The sequence below is a fragment of the Ictalurus punctatus genome, chromosome 16 (assembly GCF_001660625.3).
Source record: "Ictalurus punctatus breed USDA103 chromosome 16, Coco_2.0, whole genome shotgun sequence".
Lineage (NCBI taxonomy): Eukaryota > Metazoa > Chordata > Actinopteri > Siluriformes > Ictaluridae > Ictalurus > Ictalurus punctatus.
The window spans coordinates 11448227-11475296 of NC_030431.2; the positions used below are offsets into that span (position 1 = coordinate 11448227).

A 27070-nucleotide genomic window follows, 5' to 3' on the forward strand; every position below is an offset into this window, starting at 1 on the left:
CCGCCAAGTGGCTGCAGAGGACCAGTTTGAGACTGGAGACATGAAATGTGGGGTTGATCTTCATGGAGCGGGGGAGCTCTACATGATACGCCACAGGGCTTACCCTTTTGACAATCTTAAATGGGCCAATGTAATGGGTAGCCAATTTTTTAGATTCTACCCACAGTGGAAGATCTTTCATGGCCAGCCACACCCGCTGGCCAGGGTAGAATGTGGGGGCCATGCACCTCTTGCGGTTTGTTGAGTGGGTGCTCCTTTGGCCAGCCACTTATAGGACTGTTCTAGCCTTCTACCAGGCCCTATGACAGCAGTGGACCAACTGCTCAGCTGTGGGGACTCCCACCTCTGCCTCCTGCTCAGCAAACATGCGTGGAGGATAGCTGAACAATGAATGTTACCCCCATTCCCTGGGACACCTGTAGGCCTGAGATAATGTTGAGGGATGTGGTGAAGCAGACCTTGTGGACAGGTTCGAGGCTCTTTATTGCAGGTGCAGGTATGACAGGCCTCAACATAGGCTCAGACATCCTTATCCATTGAGGGCCACCAAAACCAGTAGCAAGACCTCTAGGGTCAAAATGGAGCCAGGATGCCCAGCAAAAGGTGAGGTGTGGCCCCAATTGAGGACCTACAGCCACACATTGTATGGGATGTAGAGTCAGCCTGGTGGGGCCCCACCCGGATCTGGTGCACCTGGCGGACTGCTTCATCCAGCCCCAGAGCAAAGGGGCCATGGTCTTGGGAGATGGGATGATGGGCTGTGGGGCAGGATCCTCAGATGGGGATTTTACTGTCGGGAAAGTCCCGGCTTGAGGTTTTCGTCCTGGATTTAAACAACAAAATGAAGTCAAACTGGGCAAAAAGCAAGGACCACCTGGTTTGCCGTGGGTTCAACCTCTTGGCCTGCTGGATGTAGGTAATATTCTTGTGGTCAATGAGGCTGAGGAATATATGCTTGGCTCCCTCCAATCAATACCTCTACTTCTCTAAGGCCAGCTTGATGGCCAGGAGCTCACAGTCCCCTACATCAGAGTTCCTCTCTGTCACTGTTATCCAATGAGAAAAGTATGTGCAGGGGTGTAGATCTTCTTTGGGCCCTGAATGTTGGGATAGGATGGCGCCCACCCCAGTGTTGGAGGCATTGACCTTCACAATGAAATGGACTTCAGCATTTAGCATCCGAAGCACAGAAGCTGAGGTCAACCTCCCCTTTAGAGCCTCAAAGGCCTACTGTCCCTCAGTAGTCCACATAAATTTGCCCTGGAACTTCTTAGTTAGGGCACAGAGTGAGGCAGACAGGGAACTGAAATTCTTCACAAATCGTTGGAAAAAGTTTGTGAAGCCCAGGAACCACTGGACCACCCAGACCAACATGGGTCGAGGCCACTCCTTAACCACTTTGGTCTTGGCTGGGTCCATACTCAGCCCCCACGAGACACAATAAAGCCCAAGAATGAGATAGTGGTGACATGAAACTGTGACTTCTCTAGCTTTATGTATAGGTGGCTCTGTAGGAGAGTTGATTGCCTCACTTATGAAATGCTGGAAGACTGTGGGGTCATTCATTAGGCCAAAGGGCATTACATGATTTTTGTAATGCCCAGAGGGCATAATATACACAGTTTTCCACTCATCCCCTGCCCTTATACGAACAAGATTATACTCGCTGTGCAGATCCAACTTAGAAAATATTTTGGCTTGTTGTAGTCGGTCGAACGCAGAGTTCATCAAGGGCAGGAGGTGTCAGTCCTTCTGTGTCACCGCATTTAAGCCATGAAAATCAATGCAGGGGCACAGACCTCCATCTTTCTTCTTAACAAAGAAGAAGCTTGTGCCTGCCAGTGAGGTGGATGGCCAGATAAACCACAGAGACAAAGTCTCTTGGATGTAATCACCCATAGCTTTGTACTTTGGGGGGGATTAATTGGCCCTTAGGTGGAGCTGCACCAGGGACAAGATAATGGCACTGTCAAACGGCCTATGTGGCAGTAGTGTCTAGGCCTTTTGTTCAGAAAACACCTCTTGGAGGTCCCAATAGTCCTGTGATACACCCGATAGGTCTTCTGGTTCCTCCATGGTTGGAGTAAGATTGTATCTGCCCCTGAGGCAACTCTGGGGGCATTGGGATCCCCACACTGGACTTGAACCAGTAGACCAATCTATACGGGGGTTGTGCTGCCGAAACCAAGAACAAGGTGTTCAGGAATGCATGTGGCACATAGGGTGACATGTTCTCTGTGCCACACTATATGCAAAATGACTGGTGTCATTTAGGTGGTTATGGGACTGGAGGCCAAGGGTTGACCATCCAGGGCAGTGACAGGCAGAGGATGTGAAAGGGCCTCCAGGGGCAATTCCAGACTGTGAACTATGCCCTTGTCAATAAAGTTGCCTGCAGCCCCAGAATCAATGAACACCCGGAGGTCTGTCTGTTTGCCCTCACGCCAGAATAGGATGGCCGATAGAAACAGTCCAGAGGTGTGAGGGAGTGCCTGTAGGGCCAACCCAGAGCCCTCTATCTGGGTGGGCCCAAGCCTTTTAACTCTTTGGATGGGCAGGCCGCCTGGGGTTGCTCCGAAAACCCTGCGGCCCAAGACATGGTCTACGGGGGAAAGATCAGTGGATAAACCTTTCCTGCCATGACAGGTCAGTGGCATGCAACTGCATGGGCTCAGACAGGGTCTTGAATGGCTCTTGGCCCTCCAAGAGAGCTAAAGGTGCTTGCCTCGCTCTAACCACTGGTCTCATAAGCGGTTGTCCAAGTGGATGGCCAGGCTGTACAGGGTTTCCAGGTCCTTGGGAGGATCTTGAGCAGCCAGCTCATCTTTCAGTTCCTCTGACAGACCCTGAACATATGCTGCCTGGACAGCTTGATGGCTCCAGCCAGAGCTAGCTGCCACAGTTCAAAATTCAAGGGTAAAATCAGCTAAGAAATGTGTGCCCAGGCTAGAGCTTTGCTGGTTAATGGGGAGCTTTGCTGGTTAATAGTGGAGCTTTGCCGATTCATTGAGGAGAAGCTCTTGCTGAATCGGGGTAAAAAAGCCCCTTGTTTTTAAAACAAATGCTTTAGTAAAGAAGTCCTCTAATCCTGAACCTCACTAACCTTTTTTTTTAAAAAAAAAACTAAGATCTCTCTCTGATCTCTAGCTTGTGAGGCGTCTACCTCTCAGAGAAATTACCGCTCCGATACATGCCACAGACTTTATGTCTACATATCGACTACCAAAACTCAGGGGTTTAGGTAGTGGCATGCACATGTGCCGTGCATTGGCATTGATTACCTGCACATGCTTGTGGCACTATAAAAACCCATGCAGGTGGCCGCAGATATGCCTGAGAAGGCACCCGCGATGTTACACTATCCTGATGTGAATAGTCTCATCCAGATTTGAATGCTTTGATGAGTATGAAAATGATAGAAATTATATGCTATGGCCTTAACAATCACCAGATCTCAACCTAATTAAACATCCATGAGAGATTTAGCACCATGGTGTTTATTGCTCCGGTACAATTCCAAAGATATATACCGTCTACGCATTTAAGCTGTTCTGATGGCTTGTTGTGGCACTTCATGTTGTTTTTCCTTTGTCACCCATAAGTAAAATACTTACAAAAGTCTTGAATAATTACAGTACTTTATTGTATTTCTTTTTTTTTTCCACAAGGAAAACATGCTAAACTTTGCAGGTAATGAGAGTTGAATCTCCCACAATGCACTTTTGTTTTTAAGAACATTTGATTATTACATATTGATTATTTGAAATAAAATTATTTCTCAAATAAAATTTGAGAAAATTCTATTAGATTTTCATGATAAAACAAGAACAAGCAGGTAGTAAGCGCCGATCTTTGTACTCCATTTGTGCATAACAACTAATAATGAGTACTGACACTGTTTAATGCAGTGTTTTGGTGATCTGTATTTGTTTTAGATGAAATAATGGCTTTGGACCAGCATCTGCTGAAGATCATTCTTGAAAACCACATTCTGAAGCTCAAGGTCACCCTGAACGACTTTTATAATGGTCAACTACTGGAGACCCTGGGAGGGAAGCTGGTTAGAGTCTTTGTTTATCGCACGGTTAGTGTCTCTAAACAAATGTGTTAAAGAATGTGGAAAAAAAAGAAACAGCAGGGTGTCTATGGGTCCTTAAAATGTCTTAAATTCTTTAATATAAAAATAAGGCCTTAATTAGCATTAAAATGTCTTAAATTCCTGTTTCAAAGGTCTTAAAAATGCAACCGAACCAACACCGTAAAGAAGATTTAGATTTTATTTTTGGTCGTTGCTTTGTGAAAGCCATGTGACTGTGTTGCACTCAGAGTGTATGGGGCTCATCAGTGTTTTAGAGCGGCTCAGTTCACAGTAACTGCCGCTCCAAACCAACTTCATCTCTGTCTGTGCTGTGAGTTTGAGTCGCATATAACATTCATTTAGACACAACACGCGCCAGATTCACTTTGGTTTTACGTTAGTGTAAAATCTCAAATCTCAAACATTTTTTACAGAGGTTTACAGCATTTCATCTGATTGATAATGAGAAGTGAAATTTAAGAATCTGTTGCCAACTAATAGGAGGTCTTCCTGCAGTTTTCTACCAAAATAAATAAAAGCCACAAGGTCTAACATATAAAAGTGAATTAAGCCAGAAATATATTGTTATATTCCTATTTGTACCCCAAATAAATTTTTTGTTATTATTATTATTATTATTATTATTATTATTATTATTATTATGACTAAGTATTATTCAGTGCAATAGTAATATTACAAAATAGCAAAGGTTTATTTTATATATACATATTTTCTTCTTTACAAAAATGTATGTACGTTTATAACACTTATTACATTACCCTGGCATTAAATTACAAATAAAACTGCGGCAAGGGGATTTTTAATACAGCTGCTGAGGGAGTGATGGTAAATTTGACATCTTTTTCTCTTCTGACTGCCGCAATCCACCTCTTTCTATTTTTTCCCTCTTTTGGATAGTCATGGGAAGGAAATACAGTTTTTTTTCTTTCACTGTTGGAGCAAATGGTAATGCAAAAAGGATATTTGCTGCAATCTCCCATATACCTACAGAAAGTATATAAGTTGACCCTGCTATAGTTTACTTAAACACAGAAATGAATGCATATGCATGAACACAATCCATTATAGCTAATGTATCATGTAGCATGATTGAAGTGACATGCAGGTCTTAAAATTTTTTTGGAAATGTCTTGAATATGGTAGTAAATTTGAAGTGCTGGTACCTGCAGATACCCTAAACAGGCAGTATCGGTACATCATTACAGAGAATGAAGGACAGTGGATGCTGGTTGGCAGGCACAAAAAACTTTAAGATTCCTTTAAGTGCTAAATTTGTGGTGTTTAATTTAACTCCACACCCTCCATAGAACTGCCTTCCTTTGTTTTTTCCTTCTCGTATTATTTTGCCAAACTTGCTGAAAATGGTCCATTATGCCTGCCAGCATCTTGCTAGTTGTTTAACTTCAGCTGTCACTTCATTAGCTATGCCCAGAACATGTATGATTGATGCTTTACTTTTTTGTGTGCTAGGCTGTCTGTATTGAGAATGCCTGCATGATCCGAGGCAGTAAAGAAGGAAGCAACGGTGCTCTTCATTTAATGCGGTCATTAATCCGATTGCCAGAAAAGACCATGTTTGAGTTGCTGAAGGCCGATGGCCGCTTCACGTGAGTTTACACCAATATACCATTATTTATTTCCAGAAATATAACACATACAGTAATTACTGAAAAAGTGATATCATGCGTTATATGTGCTGAATGAAAAATTACTTTTGAAAAAATAATAAACAAATAAAAAAAGCCAGGTGGCAGTTTCAGTGGTGGTCTGGGATCTGTGTAAGTACCAGGCCAACTGCAGGTTCTACAATGGCAAAGGATTTCAAACAATGGAAATTCTACAAGTCTAAAATAAAACCAAAATGGATAAACTCAGGTCTAGCAATAGTAGTGATTACTTACAGGGCACAATTATAGGAAGACTTTCCAGGCTAAATCTGAAACTGATACACATGTATTTACAGTGCTATGAAAAGGTATTTCCCCTGTCCAGGTTTCTTCTGCTTTTGGTTATTTCTCATACTAAATAGTTTCAAATGAAATATAACATAAACAAAGGCAACCTGAGTAAACACTGAATAGAGTTTTTATTTAATTATTTAAAAAAAAAATATTGAAGCAAAAAAAAGTTATCCAACATGTGAAAAACTAATTGCCCCCTTAAACTTAAAATCTGTTTGTGCCACCTTTAGTAGCACTAACTGCAACCAAACACTTCTGATAACTGGAGATCAGTCTTTTTTCAATCACTTACTTCTAGGACTAGGACTTATTCCTGTGCTTTGGATCATTGTCTTGCTGCATAATCCCGTCACTTGTGCCTGAGTTTCAATTTACGGACTGAAGACCAGAGATTCTCCTTTAGGATTTTCCGGTAGACAGTAGAATTCATGTTTCCCTCAATTACTGAAGGGAACTATTTCAGGCCCTGAAGCAGCAAAGCATCCCCACACTCCATACCATCACACTTCCACCACCATGCTTGACTGTAGGTATGATGTTCGTTTTGTGAAATTCTGTGTTGGGTTTACGCCAGATGTAACAGGACCCCTGTTTTCCAAACAGTTCAACTATTGACTCATCAATCCACAGAACATTTTCCCACAAGGTTTGAGGATCATCAAGGTGTGTTTTAGCAAAATTTAGATGGGCCTTAATGTTCTTCTGCGTTAGCAGTGGTTTTCACCTTGCCACTTTTCCAGGGATTCCATTTTTTCCCAGTGTCTTTCTGATAGTGGAGTCATGAACGGTGACCTTTATTGATGCAAGAGAGGCCTGTAGGTCCTTTGATGTTGTCCTTGGCTCTTTTGTGTCTTCCTGGATGACTAGTTGATGTGCTCTAGGAGGAATTTTGGAAGGTCAGCCAGTTCTGGGAAGGTTGAGTTCTATGCCAGGTTTTTCCATCTGGAGATAATGCATGGGCGTAGACTCTGCCCAGAACACGGGGGACGTGTTCCCTACACTTTTAATAAAATGCAAATTCGTCCCCCACACTTTTCATAAAATGTAAATTCGTACTTTATCACTGGCCATGGCCAGTCTGTGTATGTTTGATTTCTATACGTGTATAATTCTTTCCGTGACCTGACGTTGACATGACAATTGGTCACTCCCGTCATGCATCACGCTCATGTCACGGTTTCCCATTTAAGCAGCGTGCATGTGAGCATGAGCATGATGCATGACGGGAGTGACCAATTGTCATGTCAACGTCAGGTCACGGAAAGCAAGTTGCGCGAGCACCTGCTTTTCCGTTGTTGACAATCGTGACATTTCGACATGTACAACCAAGTGACAACCAACCTCTGCTCACGTCCCAGTGTGCTGACATGACCAGCCAAGTTCAGCCTGCAGGCTCCGCTGAGTACGTCGCTCTGCTTTCCTGCTCAGCCGAGGACGTCACTCTGCTTTCCTGTTCAGCCGAGGACGTCGCTCTGCTTTCCTGTTCAGCCAAGGACGTCGCTCTGCTTTCCTGTTCAGCCGAGGATGTCACTCCGCTTTCCTGTTCCGCCACGGACGTCACTATGCTTTTCTGCTCTGCTTTGAACGTCTCTGCTTTTTTGTTGCGCTAAGAACATCGTGCGGTCTCCTGGTTCAGCTTGGGACAATTTGCCCAGGGGGCCGGGACCGCTCCTCCCGGAGCGCCCTTGGGGGGGTTATGTCACGGTTTCCCCTTTAAGCAGCGTGCGGGAGAGCATGTGAGCGCATGGACAAGCAAGGTGCACAAGCACCTGCTTTTCCGTTGTTGACAATCGTGACAGTTCGACACATGCATTTGTTATGTTTCTGTTACGTCTCCTCCCTTTTCTGTCATTGGCTATTGTTTCACGTGGGTCTGAATTACCCTCAGCCGTCAGCTATTAGGACGCTGATTATGTTTGTATACATATACCGCGCGTCTCCCAGCACACGGCGCGGAACAGTAGAATAGATAGAATAGAATAGAGAAGTTTAGTTTAGACTCGATTCATTACCATAGTTAAACATAGTCCTAGTTTATGTCCATGTTAGGTTCCTTGTTAAAGTCAGTTAGGTTAAACATTAGATTTAGTCCAAGCTGGTTTCTCCGCTACCAGTCCCTCGCTGTTGTTTATGTTTCATGTTTGGTATATCAACCCTGTATCCCGTGACCGCGACTTTGATCCTTGCCTTGCCCAGTTTATGCCTGTTTCCGATCATCTGACCTTTGCATGTTTTGGATTATGTTTACGGATTACGATTTGGATTTTCCTGCCCTTGTCTCTCTTAAATAAAACTGTTCATACTGCACTTGCATCCGTCATATCTCCGTTACGTCACGATAGGTGACACTCACATGAGCTCAAAGCGGCAAAAAACCATTCACTCAATTTTTACTAAGTCGAGCAGTGCAAGTTCTTTTGCCATGTGGTATTTGTGTTATACAATGATAAATAATTTGCTGCATATTTCTTTTTAAATACTTCCTATTTCCATTGACGAATTAGCAAGATTTGATGGTTATATTAGACTACCCACAGTCCCGCACAAAAAAAAACAGTTTGGGACTAAAAAAAAACTTTGTTTTCATAAAATTTTATTGCATGTTATTGTTGATATAACATGCTATTGTACTGATATAAGCTCTTCTCACAGTGACATGTTTGTTAGTTTAGTTTAATTAGTCCCTTTGCGACAGTGTGGTTTGAGTGACATATCTTTTCTGAACTGTGGACAGTTCAATAGACATTCTGTCATCCAACCCCTCCAACCCCCCCCCAATCAGGATAGGGACAAATATTTTTCAGGCCACCATAGTATATTGGAGTTGAAATTAAACAATGAATATTAATTCAGACTTTCAGCTTTAATGCAAAATGTGTCTTGAAATCAACTGTAGACCTTTTACCTACTTACATGTACCATAACAATAACAATAACTTTCTTATTAGACATAAGATATAAGTAAGACTTATAAGATATAAATAAAACTACTGTAATATATGTGTAAAAGTGCGTAATATTCTCTGCAGTTACCTAATAGCACTTCTTTACCAAACAGCGTGGCTGACCCATCATGCTTTTGCAAGAAATATGCACTCAGGTCTATCTGCATCCTGGTCTAATGCATTGTAGCATTCCCACAACTACCCCATGTTGCTTTCTGGAGGTTGGGGTAGGGTTACACAGGGGAAGAGTTTGGAGAGAAGTAACACATGTAATCTTGTAAACAAGTATACAGTTGCAATCAAAATTATTCAACTTCCATTGCAAAGCAGGTTTATTGTCAAAATGTACTTTCACCTGTTTGCAATTAACAAATCAAACAAAAGCAATAGAAATAGTTAAACACAACAAATGCTTCAAGTGGTTTCCCCAAATTCAATTGAAAATGCAACTTATAATGATTTCTCCGGTTTCAAAATTATTCAACCACCTGAATAGAATCCCTCACAAATATGCACAAATATGCAAAACAGGTGTTGTCCCAAGCACACCTGATGCAACTAATCAAAGTATTCATTAGTTGCACCAGGTGTGCTTGAGCTGGAACACATGAAATACCTGAACTAGCTAGGGGCAGAAAATACATGAAATACCTGGACAGGGCAGAAAAAGGAAGTTGTCAATGGCTGCAACCAGATTTCTGAGAAAGCAGGCTGTGAAAAACCCTTCAGTGACTGCAAAAGACCTGCATTAAGACTTGGTGGCAACAGGCACTGAGGTTTAAGTGAACACAGTAAGGCGCCTACTAAATGCAGATGAACAAAAGTTCTGGATCCACAATTAACCTCTAGCAAAACTGAAGGGAGAAACCCCCTGAAACAAACAACTGAAAGTGACTGTGATAAAAGCCTGGAAAAGCATCACAAAAGAAGAACCCAACAATTTGGTGATGTCACAGGTGTGATGCAGTTATTGCAAGCGATGAATATGCAGCCAAATATTAAGTCTTATTTACTTCAATTTACTTCAAGACTTATCTGTTCCTATACTTTTGCTCACCTAAAAATTGGGTGGTCTGATACAAACTGTGTTACGCACACCAAGACTGGGAGACCCAAAGACAGAACACAGACACAATGGTTAGAGGTTCACAGGATTTATTGATGTGCAGTGGAGGCTGGAGTGTGTGAGGAAGGAGAATGGAAATATGTAGTCAAGAGCAGGGTTCAAACTCGAGTCTGAATTGAGGGCTCAGCTGATGAACCAGCAGGGCAGGGGATGCAGCTTAATACTGAATGCAGCATTGGGGAGCCATTAGGGAGACTGACAGTGCTGGGCATAGCAGGAAATAAGCCAAGGGAGAGCTGGCAGTCGTGTGAGTGGTTGACCTGGAACACAAAGAGAAAACGGATAGGGTAAATATGGGGAAACTCGACAAAGAAACACTAGATATAATCAGAAAACAAACGCGAGGCAAGTTGGAAGTGTACCACACTGGTGATGAGTGGCTGAAGAACCAGGGTTTACATGTCAGGGGGCTGACATGAACTGGTTTGAGCTGGGAGACATGAAAGGTTGCGTGGATGCGCAGGGACCTGGGGAGTTTGAGCTTAACTGCCGAAGGATTGATAATGCTATCGATGGTGAATATGCCTAAGTACTGTGGTGAGAGTATTTTGGCTTGTGTCTTAAGTGGAATGTCCCTGGACAAAAGCCATACCTTCTGACATGGTTGGTAGTTGGGTGCAGGAACCTGACAGTGGTCAGCTAGGCCTCAATTGTGCTCAGCAGAACAGGGCAGAACAGATCTATCTCCATACCTTATGACAATGGTGGAGGTGGGGACCACAATGTCATTCTCCTGGGCGAGGAATGAGGGCAACTGGTAACCCGGGGAACACTCACAGGGGGACCTGCCAGTGGCAGTGCTAGTCAGGGAGTTGTGGGCATACTCCACCCAGGGTAATTGACAGCTCCAGGTGGAGGGTTTATCAGCCGTGATACATCGCAGAGCCATTTCCAACTCCTTGTTGGCCCTCTCTACCTGGATGTTGGTCTGTGGGGGAAACTTGGAGGATAAACTGACTGTGGCCCCAAGAGCATTACAGAATGCCCTCCAGACTTGGAAAAGAACTGTGGTCTGCAGTCCGAGAAAATATCCTGGGGAATGTCATGCAAGAAAAAGACGTGGCTGATGAGGTCTGCGGTTTCTCGGGCAGTAGGGAGCTTGGGAAGGGTCATGAAATGTATAGCCTTTGAGAACCGGTCTATTATGGTAAGTAGGATGTTGTTACCATGGGAAGGGGGTAGACCAGTGACGAAGTCCAAGGCAATGTGCAACCAGGGGTGACTAGGAATTGGCAGGGGTTGAAGTAGGCCAGCAGGTGGGCAGTGTAGGGCCTTATTACACACAGACACGGAGCAGGCGGCAACAAAGGCTATGGTGTGAGAGTCCATCGTAGGTCAACAGAAGTGCCATTTCAGTGAGCCTAAGGTGTGATTGGAGCCAGGATGACATGTGAAGCGGGAACAGTGGAGCCACTGGAGGTCTTGGGAACATGCGGTGTTGGGGACAAACAGGTGACCATGCAACTCATTAGCTGGGTTGGGTTGGGTGCATTGTGCTCTCCGGACTATGGACTCAATCTCCCATGTGACTGCCCCCACCACATTGGCCAGAGTGGTGATGGTGTTGGTGTCTGGGGTTCTCTCCAGAGGAGAACTGGTGAGAGAGGGCATTGGACTTAGTCCAGACAATGAGTTGCTCAGCCCCCTCGAGCCAGTGACTCCACTCCTCTAAAGACAACTTAATGGCTAGCAACTCACGATTCCCCACATCATAGTTGCGTTCTGCCAGGGAGAGGTGGCCAGAGAATAAGGCCCAGGGGTGGGTTTTCTTGTCAGGGCCAGATCGCTGGGAGAGCACCTCACCCACCCCCGAGTCAGAGGCGTCCACCTCTATAATGAATTTCATGGCGGGATCTGGCTTGGTCAGTACAGGGTCTGAGGTGAACTGCTCCTTAAGTCTGGTGAAGGTGGTTTCAGCATCAGGAGTTCACACAAAGGGGGTAGAGGTGGAGGTAAGCTTGGTTAGTGGTACCAAAACTTGACTGTAATCTCATATGAACCGGCAGTAAAAGTTTGCAAAACTCCAGAAACCGTTGAAGTTGTTTCTGGGTGGTAGGTCTGGGACCCTCACTGACCACCCGGATCTTCTCGTGGTCCACCCACACCTGTCCACTCTCAATGACGAACGCCAGGAACCTGACTGAGCTGACATGGAATTCACACTTCCGCTTTGGCAAACAGGTGGTTCTCCAGCAATCTCTGCAGGACCTGATGGATATGAAGGATGTACTCAGCAGGGGTTCAGGAGAAGATCAATATGATGTCCAGATATACAAAGACAAAATAGTTCTGGAAATCCTGGAGAATGTCATTGATCAGGGCTTGGAACACTGCAGGGGCGTTGGTGAGGCCGAATGGCATAATCAGGTATTTGACGTGGCCAAGGGGGGTATTGAATGCTGTCTTCCACTTGTCCGCCTTTCTGATCCAGATGGGGTGGTATGCGTTCTGCAGGTCCAACTTAGTGAAGATGGTGGCCCTATGCAGCAGTTTGAAGGTGGAGTTGAGGAGCGGCAGGAGGTACTTATTTTTGACTGTGATAGTCAATAGTCAATGCAAGGGCGAAGGGTCTTCTCCTTCTTGTCCACAATGAAGATGTCAGCACCCAGGGGGGAGGAGGAGGGATGGATGATGCCGGCTATAAGAGACTTTGAGATGTATTTCTCCATGGCCTCCCTCACAGGATGGAACAGTCGACTAGAAAGCAGGGTGGCCTCGGGAAGAATGTAGATAGTACAGTCATAAGAGCAGTGAGGTGGTAGCAAGATGGCCCGGACCTTGCTAAAGACCTCCGCTAGGTAATGATACTCACGGGCATGGATGAGGGGTCTGGAGGCCTTAGAGTAGGAGGTGCACTAGCAGACACCATGGGTGGAAAGGCAGATTTCAGACTAGGGCATCCACCCTTAGAGGCCCCATTATATAAGCCACTTTGGCTTCCTCTGTGGCATGGGTAAGGGGATGCTGGGCAAACATGAGGGAACACTGGAGTAGGAAGGCCTTGCACCTCTCTAAGTCACCCGCATAGGGTTCCGGGGCTGGGACATGGGCCTCAAGCAGTGATGGACTGGGAGCAGGAAGGGTCACCAGAGTAGACTGACTGGGCTGGGGGGCAGTTGAAGTCTTGGCCAGCTGGGGGAGGATATGGTTGAGCTGCACACCAATCTTTTGTTGCTCATGCTGGCCCAGGAGCGCACCCTGCTGGGACAGCGCTGATGGTGAGGGAGCTGGTTCTGCTGGTACATGGTGGCCAAATTTTTCTGTTACACACACCAAGACTAGGAGAACCAAAGGCAAAACACAGACACAATGGTTAAAGGTTCATGGGATTTATTGGAAACTGTAGTGTGTGAGAAAGTTGTATGGAAATGTGTAGTTGAGAGCGGGGTTCAAACTCAGGTCCACCACATATGAGTCGAGGGCTCAGACATGAGGGAGGCTGATGGTGCTGGGCGTAGCAGGAAGTGAGACGAGGGAGAGCTGGCAGTTGTGTGAATGGTGGATGTAGAACACGAGGAGAAAACAGACAGGGTAAGCACAGGGAAACTCGACAATGAAACACTAGATATAATCAGAAAGCAAATGCGAGGCAAGCCAAAAGAGTACCACACTGAAACCGGAACAATCTGGCAATGAGTGGCTGAAGATCCTGGGTTTATATACACTGCTGAGAGATGAGTTGATGAGCCGTAGGTGAGTTACTGATTCACTCTGACTGCTGAGAGGTGGAGCACCATGCCCAATGACACACACACACACACACACACACACGCACACACACACACACACACACACACACAGACACACACAGTCACAACATGAACACAAGGGAGAGAAACACTAGAAATATGGGGAAGGGAAAAACAGGGAAACACAGGAAAATGCATGGCCTTCTGGATGGATCATGACAACTGGTCCTATGTTTTATCTCATTTAACACATCTAGATGTAAATACCAGGAAATAAAATCTGAAATCCTAAACTCTTGTCTCATATCCATCTTTTGATCAAAACCCAAATGTCTATGGTGTATATCACGAATAAACAAACAAACGAGTTGGCCTTGCTGTTCCAGAAGTTTTGGGACTGTATTCTCACTGTTTTAATGGCAGGGTATGCTCCCAAACACAATGAAGTAAACCAGTCCTTTAATCTTTAGTGAACCCTTCCCAGACAACATTAAATAAACATCTGAATCTCAAATATATATTTTTACACTATTCATGATGGAACAACTGAATCTGAAATATTAAATTGCTGTTTATTTACAATTCTGGCCTCTTAAATATGCCAAAATATAGACTTTAAAAAAGAATAAGAAACTTTTGCAGGCACTACACTAGCCTACTGCAAAGATTTTTGTTTAGATAGAGAAACATTTCCAGTCCGAGATATTAATCAGGGCATCTGAGCAACTCTGTTTGATCAGTTGAGTGTTTGCACTATTTTTTGCTCTACCCATATGTCCTGGCTCCACTGTCTGGTGGAAGAGTGCCATTATAGTCACATCTATAGTTATATGCAACTACAGTGTTATGAAAGACACAATATAAAGTGGAACCTTACTGGATCCATTTATTATCAAAATAGTTTTTGTCTTTTTTTTTTTTCTTTCTCCAAACTTCTCAAATACATAAAAGTAATTAAGGAACTTATTGCCTGGAATGTTATAGAATATTACTGAAGTTGATGGAGGAAGCAGAACTGACTGAGATGCTAAAGCAAGAGGGATCATACACAATTTTTGCTCCAACTGATGAAGCTTTCAAGGAGATGTCAGAGGATGACATGAAACTTCTCACCAGTAAACCTATTTCTATTTCCTACAATTATGTTGAAAAAGTTGTAGTAACCATCACAGGAAAGCTAGATTTTTTTTTAACCTAAATGACTAGTATTTTTTACACCCTTCTGTTTAGGTGACTTGAACATTTTGAGGACAATCCTGCTCTACCATTTCAGCAGTGGCATCGTCATTAATGGAGGACTAGAAGGTGGAGTGACCAATCTGCTCAAGACCATCCAGGGCAACAACCTGCAAGTGCATTCTGTGCGTTCATTCATGTTTGGACTTGCATAAAAAAAACATATCCACATCTCATTCACAATTTATTTATTTTTCTCATACAAACCATTGATTGGTTAGGTGGCTATTTGCTAGCTACTGCCATAGCTTTTATATCGGATTTGTACAATTTGTACATTCAAACTGCAGCTGGCAGAATGAAACTACTGGTGTCCAAAGCATGAACAATAGTTATTAATCTTATTTTCTATTATATTTAATGAGATGATTATAGTAATTATATATATATATATATATATATATATATATATATATATATATATATATATATATATATATATATATCTATACACACACACACACACACACACACACACATATATATATATATATATATATATATATATATATATATATATATATATATATATATATATATATATATATATATATATATGTATGTATATGTATATATATATAGTTGCAATCAAAATTATTCAACCTCCATTGCAAATCAGGTTTATTGTCAAAATTTACAGACTTTCAGCTGTTTACACTGAGCAAAACAAACTAAAGCAATTGAGGTAGCTTAACACAATGAATGCTTCAATTGGTTTCCCCAAATTCAGATGAAAATGCAACTTATAATGATTTCTCCAGTTTCAAATTTATAAATTTATTCAACCCCTTTATAGCAAGCATCTTTACTATTACTAGAGCACCCTTTTTCTGTTATGACCTGCTGCAAATGAGATGCATAGCTTCTAGCAGCGTTCCTGAGGAATCTTAGCCCATTCCTCCCGAGCAGTGGCCTCCAGTTCAGAAACATTCTTGGGCTTGCGTGCTGCAACCGCCTTCTTCAAATCCCACCAGAGATTTCTGATGGGGTTCAAGTCAGGTGACTGTGATGGCCCTGTAGAATCTTCCAGGACTTCTTCTGCAACCAAGCCTTGGTGGAATTTGAGGTATGCTTGGGATCATTGTCCTGTTGGAAGGTCCAATGACACCCAAGCTTCAGCTTCCTCACAGACGGCATGACGTTTTCTCCTAGGATTTACTGATACTTGAATCCATCTTGCATTCCACACGCTGCAGGTTTCCAGTGCCAGAGGATGCAAAACAGCCCCACAGCATCACTGAACCACCACCATGCTTGACTGTGGACAGAGTGTTCTTTCTTCATTGCTCTTCCTCCAGACATACAGCTGATCCATTTTGCGGAAAAGTTCCGGTGTTGCTTAATCACTCCACAGAACAGAATCCCAAAACTTCTGTAGCTTATTTATATGATTTTAAGCCAACTTTTCATGTGCTTTTGGGTCAGTAGTGGTGTACATCTTGGAGTTCTGGCATGGAAACATTCTGTATTTAGTATGCACCTTACTGTGCTCACTGAAACCTCAGTGCCTTTTGCCACCAATTTCTACTACAGGTCTTTTGCAGTCACTTGAGGGTTTTGCACACCCTGCCTTCTCAGAAACCTGGTTGCAGCCATTGATAGCTTCCTTTTTCTGCCCCGTCCAGGTATTGCATGAATTTTCTGCCCCTAGCCAGTTCAGGTGTATAATGTGTTCTAGCTCAAGCACACCTGGTGCAACCAATGAAGCCCTTGACTAGTTGCACCAGATGTGCTTGAGACACCTGCTTTGCATATTTGTGCTGTTGTGAGGGATTCTATTCAGAGAGTTGAATAATTTAGAAACTGGAGAAATCATTATAAGTTGCTATTCAGTTGAATTTCGGAAATCACTTGAAGCATCTGTTGTGTTGTACTATTTCAATTGCTTTTGCTTTATTTGTTGATTGCATACATCTGAAAGTCAAAAGTAAATTTTGACAATAAACTTAATTTTCAATGGGGGTTGAATAATATTGATTGCAAATGTGTGTGTGTGTGTGTGTGTGTGTGTGTGTATATATATACATATGGGGAGGGGTGACCTCCTCCCCAGAGCTCCAGCAGGATCCCCACGAGGCGGCCTCATCCCCAGAGCTCCAACCTGAGACCCATGAAGTGGTCTCATGCACAGAGCTCTAGCTGGAGGTCAACGTGGCGACCTCCTCCCCAGAACTCCAGCATGAGAACCACAAAGTAGTCTCAGCTCCAGAGCCCCAGTTGGAGGTCAACATGGCGACCTCATCCCCAGAGCTCCAACCTAAGACCCACAAAGTAGTTTTTGCTCCAGAGCCCCAGTTGGAGGTCAACGTGATGACCTCCTCCCCAGAGCTCCAGCATTAGACCCACAAGGCGGTCTCCCCCACAGAGCTCCAGTTGGACGTCAACGTGGTGACCTCATCTCCAGAGCTCCAACCTGAGACCCATGAGGTGGTCTCAGCTGCTGAGCTCCAGCTGGAGGTCAACGTGGTGACCTCCACCCTAGAGCTCTGGCAGGAAACCCACAAGGAGGTCTCATCTCCAGAGCTCCAGCATAAAGCCAAGTTCCTGTCCGAGGTCAAAGAGATGGCCTCCCAAGCCAAGTTCCTGTCCGAGGTCAAAGAGACGACCTCTCAAGCCAAGTTCCTGTCTGAAGTTGAAGAGATGACCTCTCAAACCAAGTTCCCGTCCGAGGTCGAAGAGACGGCCTCCCAAGACACATTCCTGTCTGAGGTCTTCAAGCCGGCCTTCCATGCCAAGTTCCAGTCTGAGATCGATGATGTGACCTTCCACACCAAGTTCCAGTCTGAGATTGACGATGTGTCCTTCCACACCAAGTTCCAGTCTGATATCGATGAGGCGACCTCCCACATCAAGTTCCAGTCCAAGGTCAATGACACGACCAACCAAGGTCACCTCATGCCTGAAACCGACATCACGACCATCCAGGTTCTGCTCATGCCTGATGCCGACATCACAAACAACCAGGTTCTGCTCTTCTGCTCACGCTTGAAGCCGACGTCACAACCAGCCAGGTGCTGATCACATCTGAAGCTGACGTCACGACCAACGAGGTTCTGGTCACACCTGAAGCCGACATCATGACAAACTAGGTTCTGCTCATGCCTGAAGCCGACGTCACAACCAACCAAGATCTGCTCACGCCTGAAGCCGACGTCACGACCAACCAAGATCTGCTCACACCTGAGTCTGTTGACACGGACAAGCAAGTTCTGAGCATGCCCAAGTCTGCTGACACGAACACCCAAGTTCTGAGACGCTGCTCTGCCTTCCTGCTCAGCTGAGGATGCCGCTCAGACTCCTGGTTCAGCTGAAGACATTTTGCCCAGAGGGCCAGGACCGCCAGGGGAGGGGAGCTAGATGTTCTGTCATGTCTCAACAAACCAGTGACTACCTTTCTCATCCTGGACTGTGCCCTACAAACTTGGCCTCCATGGACTGCAATTCCCAGAACATTCATTCGTTCTAATCACGCACATCTGCATCCAATCTCACACACAATCACACCACAGTTTAAAAGGACTTTTGAGGCTTTCACTCTTTGCAAAGTATTGAGTGTTATCACCATAACAAGCATTTGTACCCTGTTCCTCATTTTGATTCATGGTTTTTGATCTTGTTTCTGGATTCTCGTTCTCGTTTCATGCCTTGCCTCGTTTATACCTGTTTGCTGATCGCCTGACCCATTGCCTGTTTTTGACCACATTATTATCTCATGATTTGGATTTGTCTGCCTGCCTCTCTTTATTAAAAGCTCTTATCTGCACTTGCATCAGTCCTAACCTTCATTACGGTAAATATGTGACAACGACATTCTGAAGGATTTGATGTAAAATGGATCATAAGGTTCAGTGGAGTCCATGCAAACTCGAGTGCACACTGTCAGTAATGCAAAAAGGGGACAATCCAAACACTAAAAAACTTTGAAGATCGTGTAAATATTTTAAAGATTCTACTTTTCACTCAAGTGACAGTTTGTTATGAAATTATTGTTTTGTTTTTTTTAATGCGAAATAGAAGCATTTTCAATAGTGGTCTCAGACTTTTGGACTCTAAGGTATAAAAAATACTGTTAATCTGAAAATGGAAATCCTGGACAAGCAGTGAGCTTTCTTTTGCTACAATATCAGACAAAACTCATGGTCCTGTACACCTCAGAGAAAGCATTCTGTTCGTGCTACATATAATATCTTTCATTTACAATACGGAAATTCCAGAGGGTATAAAAATAAGCCATTGTTCCTACATTTGGCAGAGGTAACTAAAATGTGTAACTAAAGTTAATAAGTCACATGAATCTGTTGGAAACACTTGGCAAAGTTTTATTTGTTGAAATATTATGTTTCTGCAGACTGAACACTGAATATTATTTACAATTGTTTTAACTGTAGGGGAATCTTATTTCCTACCTCATAGCTTGTGTGTACAATGTGTGTGTGTGTTTGCATGTTAAGTCATTCCACGCTGACACACTGATAAATATCTGCCTTCCTGGCAATAAGCTGTCATCACTAAAACACCCATTATGCATCATCTCCCAGAAGATTGTCTTGCCTTCACGTTTCTATCCAAAAATAAAAACAATTGCTTGTTGTGGTATGTGGTTCTACATACAGGCCCAGTATGTCCTATTTGAGTACTTGTCGTTTTAAAAAATAACATATTTATGACTGCTTCTTATAATGTCAATAATAAACAGAAGTCTGAGTTCTATAGTATATGCTTGTTCTCATATTATGGTGCAGAATAACGTCTTAATGCCCTTCTCAGTTATTTGGCCTTGTAGTGTCTTAGTTCTATTGAATGATTGATCTACACTGAAATATTACAACGTCTTCAGTCCTAATATTCATCATCTGAATCACTTTATAAGTTTTATATTGTAAAGTTGTTAAGGGTATGTATATAGTTATTATATTAAATGCAATTAATGCATTCCTGTCTTTTCAGGTTAATAACTCCATTAATGTGAACTCAGTGAATGTGAAAGATAATGACCTCATGGCCTCCAATGGAGTAGTTCACGTAGTGAAGAGCTTGCTCTATCCTGCGGGTAAGTGAACAGGCATTTACAATTACAGAATTTACAATTACAGAATTACAGACTTACAGAAGTGCTCTCCAAGAAATTCAATGCCTAATGCTAGTCCAAATAAATCTAGGTGTAAAAATACGATCAAAGTAAAACTCAGAGTTGGTCCAATACTTTTGTCCAGCAACAAAAACACATGTCTAGAGTTTTCTTTTTTTAGTGCTTATATACATATTTGGTTAAGTGGTAGGTCTTATGTCATCCACTATCAGTCGGTTTACCTCCTGAGGGTCAGTACAAAGAAGAGTATTGATGAATGTCTTCCTTGTATCTTGAAGGAAGACATGCATCATGGCAAGACATTCTAAAAACAGGAAAGGTAAAATAACAGAAGGTTATTTAAGTGTGTAACCGTGGTTCTATGACTGAGTGGAGTCTAGTATAGTAAAAATTGAGTAATCCTGTTTTTGTAAAGTTGTCACCTGATGATTATAACCCCTCATCCGAAGCCCACAAAAGGTTCCTGTTATGTCGTGGTAATTGTCTGGACATTCTTATCGAGCCAAATGACTCAGGTAGCCTGATGGGCCTCCATGTAGTCATGAAACAATGGTTACATATATAAACTTCCATTCTACTTCCTTTGGTTTCCTTCAAACTAACGGAGACCACTCCTCTTAATGCCACTCAGGTGGTAGCTACAGCAAGCATGAAATTACATTTAATGGAAGAAGGCTTTCTGCTTCAAGTATACTTGTCCAGTCACTTATTTTATGCAACAAGCTAACCTGTCTCTAAACAGAACCTTCTTTGGTGTGCCCCAAAGCACACAAACAGCTGCCCAGAGACCCACCAGCTGGGAGTCACTTCCACATAGCCTTTGAGAGTACTTACTGGACACAGGCCTGGGCACATTCTCAACTGCAATCAAAGTTAAAATGATAGGTTTGTTATTATACTGCAGCGATATCTTTGGTAGTAATGCTGGATTAAGCCACAACCTGACATATTTTAATTCTAGTCCCCAATGCAGACACCTGCAAGATGCTCACTAACTACACCTATAATTAATAAGAAAATTAATACTCTTTAATATTTTTTTTTTATTTGGAATCTCTGGAAAGAATGAAATAATTATCCAGATTTGTCCTGCAAAATGTTCCATGCATGTGTTTCTTGTATTCTGTAACCTAAAGCAATAGCTGGCAGGCATTGAATTTTGTGCAGTATATTGAAACTACAGCTGTGTGTACTGCCAAGTACAATATGCTTGCCAACTACTGTCATATATTTTGCAATCTTACTTTTAATCATTGCCAAGTGTAAGGATGAAATAAACTGAACTTGAATGAGAAACAATGTATTTTTCTTGCCAGATCTACCAGTAGGCCATGAGGATCTGCTTTATCTGCTGAGGAAGCTCATTAAGTACACACAGATAAAGGTACAATAAAACAGCAGCCAAATCTAATACAGTAGAATCCTCTATGCAGTTATTATGAGTTACAGTACATATTCTTATTGTCAATAATTTCCCTACATTTCTACCATATGTTTGCTTGCCTTGTCTGTCTGTTTATCTTTTAGTTTGTTAATGGATACACCTACAGGGAGATTCCACTCACCTTCATTAGTGAGTTCCTTCTCATGTCAGCATGACCACTTGTCTGGTACAGAACAGTGTTAATGCCCCAATAATGAAGCTCTGCAGCTGCCATACTGCAATAAAAGAGTTTATATATCCATTTCAAGAAACCATATATCCACAAGCAATACTTACCTAAATGATCAATATACTAGGAGTTTACTTTCAGCTTTCATTGTAAGTAGAGTTCTGGAACCCAGTCAGGCTCCAGTAAATGCTAATCTAAGGTTCCTGTATATTAACCATTTTTTTGTTTGTTTGTTTGTTTGTTTGTTTTTTGCAGAGAGGTTTATCACCACTCACGTTATTGAAACAGGTAATGGACAGCATCATGGTGCATGTATTGTTGAGCTCTATTCCACGTAAGAGGATGGTATTATGGTCTCTTAACAATCTACTACTCAAGTTGTTCACATTTCAATTCAGTGTGTGTGTGTGGGGGGGGGGGGGGGGGGGGCTAAGCATTCCAATTATTCCATGACAATGTCCTAATCCACAATGCGTGAAGGCTCACTGAAATTCTGACGAGTATGAAAATTATATAAATTATATTAGGGATATTATGGAAATAATATTACGAACTCATCTCTTTTCTTTCTGTATTGACCTGTACTTCTCTATGACTTATTGCTACTTGTACTTGTCATGGTCTTGGTCTTAACCAAGAGTTTGCAAAAAATAACATTCAGCAGAGATTTGCTGCTTTTTTGTCATGTGACTTCTTTGTTTTGTCCTGTGGTTACACGGACCTAGTCTGAGGCTGACATTATTTGTTCTAACAAACAAATAATCAAACACATTAATAAAAAATAAATATTTCATATACAGATCAGATCTGTATTCATATTTGGTTGCAAATACATTATTAAGCACTATTATATATGTTTGTGTATCAATGATATTTCTCCTATCAACAATAGGCTTTTGGACTTTGGCAGTACTGTGAGTGTGATATTATTGATATAACACAAAGGTCCAGGACCAAAAGAACTCAACACGATGTATGGTGCTGGACTGGAAAAGGTCTGATGTTGGCTGCCATTCTCTTGGGCATCTGCTCAGGAAACCACTAAGCAAATTAAAGCTCTTTAGCCTTTTAATGAAGTAATGATGACAGGAGAGGATTTGCTCCCCTGAATACGGCACTAATCCTGACTCCTGAGGACTTGTTATTAACTCAAGAGTTCAATTTACAGTGCAGAATCAAATTTCAGTGCTTTTGCCAAAGAAAGAGATTTTATCAGAAAAATGGCTCTCAACAACGAAGAGCATTTTAATGGCAAATATACATTCTGATGTGGCACCTGGCAAAAAGGTTGACTCAAGAACACCATTTAACGCAGTTAAGATAAGATGATTATTTCACTTATCACTCCATAATCATAAGCTGGAAATAGTGAAAAGATGAATAGGGTTCCTCTTTTATTGGAAACCTGTGTTGTGCTCTTAAAACTCTTGATAAAGGAAATACTCCCAGCAACTATGCAGACATTCTGTACCTCCACTCTGGCCAATCCCAGTCGGAACTCGTCAACACTGCTATCAAAACAGCAGATGTTTTTAAGTCCATTACAAGCTGTCTTTAGTAAATTTAAACTGCTTGCACCAAGGCCAAACAGTGTTTTTTTAGCTTTGTTCCTGATCATTGTTAGGGGTTGAGAATGGCTGTTTAATAAGATCACTGAACAAGACTCCAATACATTTTTCCAGTTACATTAAAATTATGATGAATCTGTAAAAATTGTAAAGTACCACCAAGACTCTGAAATATATTTATATAACACTTATAAAAATTGCACTGGTAAAACTTCAGTAAAATTTGCATTAATGAGATCAGAGATTAAATAATATTTCTTTAATCTCTGCCTTCTTGTTCTAGGTCCTGAAATCAAGGTTATCGAAACTAAGCCCATTATTAAGAAAGTTACCCAAGTAACTGAAACTGGCCCAAAAGTGGACAAAGTGGTTGTGGGGGGAGATCATGTGATCACTGAGTTCAAGCTCACCAAACTGATTGAGACCAAGCCTGTGGTGAAGGAAGTGGTAATTGAGGGAGAACCAAAATTCACCACAGTTAGGAGAGTCATTGAAGGGGATCCATCAGTTACAACGGTTACAAGGCTCATTGGAAGTAAGTTTTCTAAATATCACTGCTCATCATGACCAACTAGTTTTTAGGAACATAATATTCCTTCCAAAACAAAAGGTTACTTATGTAGTCATGGTTCGATGATTGACAGAGTGGTTCCCTTCAGAATCATGGAGATGTGACCCCTTACATTGTTGAGTACAAATAATAAAAACACGTCATCACCTTGTGACTATGACCAAACACTGAAAAAGACCCTGTTCTGGACCACCAGAGCAGATTCCTTTGTAACTAGTTGTGGCTGCAAATCAGTCATCACAGGGATTATGCATCTGGATAATGCATCCCTCCAGACAATAACAGAGAACAGTGATGTCATACTTTAACTGCAGAACCTGCTCTCTGACAATTGTACTTGAGCCAGCCAAGCCCACCCAGGATTTGCTTTGCAAAGCATTTGGGATAAATTGGGTCTAACACCAACCTGCACATTCTGTATGTTACATTCTGATCATCATGATGCTCCACTCCCCAAGGGGCGGACCATCAAGCATAGAGAATTCAAAACAGCCACTGAGACTGCATTAGGATTTTCTCTTTATGTAAGGCAGCTGTACTAAACTTTTCTGTGTTCTTCATTTTTTTACACTGTTATCTTATTGGCAACAGTTCCTGCCCATTGTCAACTGTTTCACCTGTGTTCCAACATAGTAGACATGCACACTCTTCACCTTTCAGGTGCTGTGCAATTGATCTTTCTTTCCATTTCTGTTCCTGCTGTGATGATGCAGCAAAGGACCTTACCTTTTTTCTTCCTAGACGGCTCAGCAGCCATGTCTGATGTTTGCTTCACTCCTCGATGTGAATACAATGCATCATAACTCTCATAGGATAATGAATAGTCAGTAGCATAAACATATTGTTGTTGACATTATGCTGCAGTTAGGGCAAGGCTTTGTAACTGCTTGTCGAAAATGCTTCAACCCCAACAAATTTGACCATTGATCTTGTACATTAACTCCCTCGGCACCTTGCAGAACAAATAGCTTCCTACCACTACAAATAACTTCCTACCACTAATAGCTTCCTCCTACTACTTCTATATTGAAATAGAAGTGGTTGTGAATCTCAACAATTCAGTAAATGTCACAATTTATACTGTTAAATTATTTACTCTTCATCTCTATGAAGCCCATGGCTGTGCCCAAAATTGCATGCTGTAACAGGACCTACTGCATTCGATTCAGTACCTACTGTTCGGCAGTTGATACAGTACATACCGATCAGTACAGTGCATCCGGAAAGTATTCACAGCGCTTCACTTTTTCCGAATTTTGTTATGTTACAGCCTTATTCCAAAATGGATTAAATTAATTATTTTCCTCAAAATCCTACAAACAATACCCCATAATGATAATGTGAAAGAAGTTTGTTTGAAATCTTTGCAAATTTATTAAAATAAAAAACCAAAAAAGCACATTTACATAAGTATTCACAGCCATTGCTCAATACTTTGTTGAAGCACCTTTGGCACCAATTACAGCCTCAAATCTTTTTGAGAATGATGCTACAAGCTTGGCACACCTATTTTTGGGCAGATTCTCCCATTCTTCTTTGCAGGACCTCTCAAGCTCCATCAGGTTGGATGGGGAGCGTCGGTGCACAGCCATTTTCAGATCTCTCCAGAGATGTTCAATCGGGTTCAAGTCTGGGCTCTGGCTGGGCCACTCAAAGACATTCACAGAGTTGTGCTGTGGCCACTCCTGTGTTATCTTGGCTGTGTGCTTAGGGTCATTGTCCTGTTGGAAGATGAACCTTCGCCCCAGTCTGAGGTCCAGAGCTCTCTAGAGCAGGTTTTCATCAAGGAGGTCTCTGTACATTGCTGCATTCATCTTTCCCTTGATCCTGACTAGTCTCCCAGTTCCTGGCGCTGAAAAACATCCCCACAGCATGAGGGATGGGATGGTCTTGGCCAGGTGATGAGTGGTGCCTGGTTTCCTCCAGACTTGATGCTTGCCATTCAGGCCAAAGAGTTCAATCTTTGTTCGATCTTGGTCTGAGAGTCCTTCAGGTGCCTTTTGGCAAACTCCAGATGGGCGGTCATGTGCCTTTTACTGAGGAGTGGCTTCCATCTGGCCACTCTACCACTCAGGCCTGAATGATGGAGTTCTGTAGAGATGGTTGTTTTTCTGGAAGGTTCTCCTCTCTCCACAGAGACATGCTGGAGCTCTGTCAGAGTGACCATCGGGTTTTTGGTCACCTCCCGGACTAAGGCCCTTCTCCACCGATTGCTCAGTTTGGGCGGGCGGCCAGCTCTAGGAAGAGTCCTGCTGGTTCCAGACTTCTTCTGTGCTCATTGGGACCTTGAATGCTGCAGAAATGTTTCTGTACCCTTCCCCAGATCTGTACTTCGATACAATCCTGTCTTGGACGTCTCCAAATAATTCCTTGGACTTCATGGCTTGGTTTGTGCTCTCACATGCATTGTTAACTGTGGGACCTTATGTAGACAGGTGTGTGCCTTTGCAAATCATGTCCAATCAACTGAATTTACCACAGGTGAACTCCAATCAAGTTGTAGAAACATCTCAAGGATGATCAGCGGAAACATGATGCACCTGAGCTCAATTTTGAGTGTCATGGCAAAGGCTGTGAATACTTATGTACATGTGCTTTTTTTGTTTTTTATTTTTAATAAATTTGCAAAGATTTCAAACAAACTTCTTTCATGTTGTCATTATGGGGTATTGTTTGTATAATTTTGAGGAAAATAATTAATTTAATCCATTTTGGAATAAGGCCGTAACATAAAAAAATGTGGGAAAAGTGAAGTGCTGTGAATACTTTCCGGATGCACTGTATAAGTGGTAAGCATGAATACTGTCTGGATGTCCTATGCAGCGCAGATTCTGCAAGCTCTTCCACACCAGTACCACTACATTATAAGATAGTGCAGTATACACATTGTCCAGTGGTTCCATACTGCAGAATCTCGGCAGAAGCATTAGTTCATCCGGGAATTTCTCACCTATTGTTTTATGAATTCTGAGAATTCAGACATACTACTCCTTTGACATACTGCTTTTCCCCTACTGTCCCATAGGGTAGTCAGGATATTTGGATGCTGCCCATGGTTTTGCATGCAATTAGCAATAAACAAATGAACAAATGATTAGTGTGCTATACTTAGTATGAATTGTGGCATAGCAGGGTCATTTTATAGGCTATTCACAGTGAGTCATAGTCATAAG

The 27070-nt window shown here is 42.5% G+C and overlaps 1 protein-coding gene across 3 annotated transcripts in view; it reads left to right on the forward strand.

Annotated features, from left to right (window-relative positions):
• postna (periostin, osteoblast specific factor a) overlaps positions 1 to 27070 on the forward strand; it is a 67525-nt gene that overhangs the window by 33482 nt on the left and 6973 nt on the right. For 2 of the 3 annotated variants that reach the window (XM_017489844.3, XM_017489843.3), the window contains exons 10-18: positions 3936 to 4084; positions 5570 to 5706; positions 14805 to 14935; positions 15051 to 15181; positions 20004 to 20106; positions 21462 to 21529; positions 21673 to 21718; positions 22014 to 22046; positions 23610 to 23861. In XM_017489844.3, the coding sequence (XP_017345333.1) occupies positions 3936 to 4084; positions 5570 to 5706; positions 14805 to 14935; positions 15051 to 15181; positions 20004 to 20106; positions 21462 to 21529; positions 21673 to 21718; positions 22014 to 22046; positions 23610 to 23861 (1050 nt within the window). The remainder of the gene's footprint in view (positions 1 to 3935; positions 4085 to 5569; positions 5707 to 14804; positions 14936 to 15050; positions 15182 to 20003; positions 20107 to 21461; positions 21530 to 21672; positions 21719 to 22013; positions 22047 to 23609; positions 23862 to 27070) is intronic. The other variant, XM_017489846.3, reaches the window with a different exon arrangement.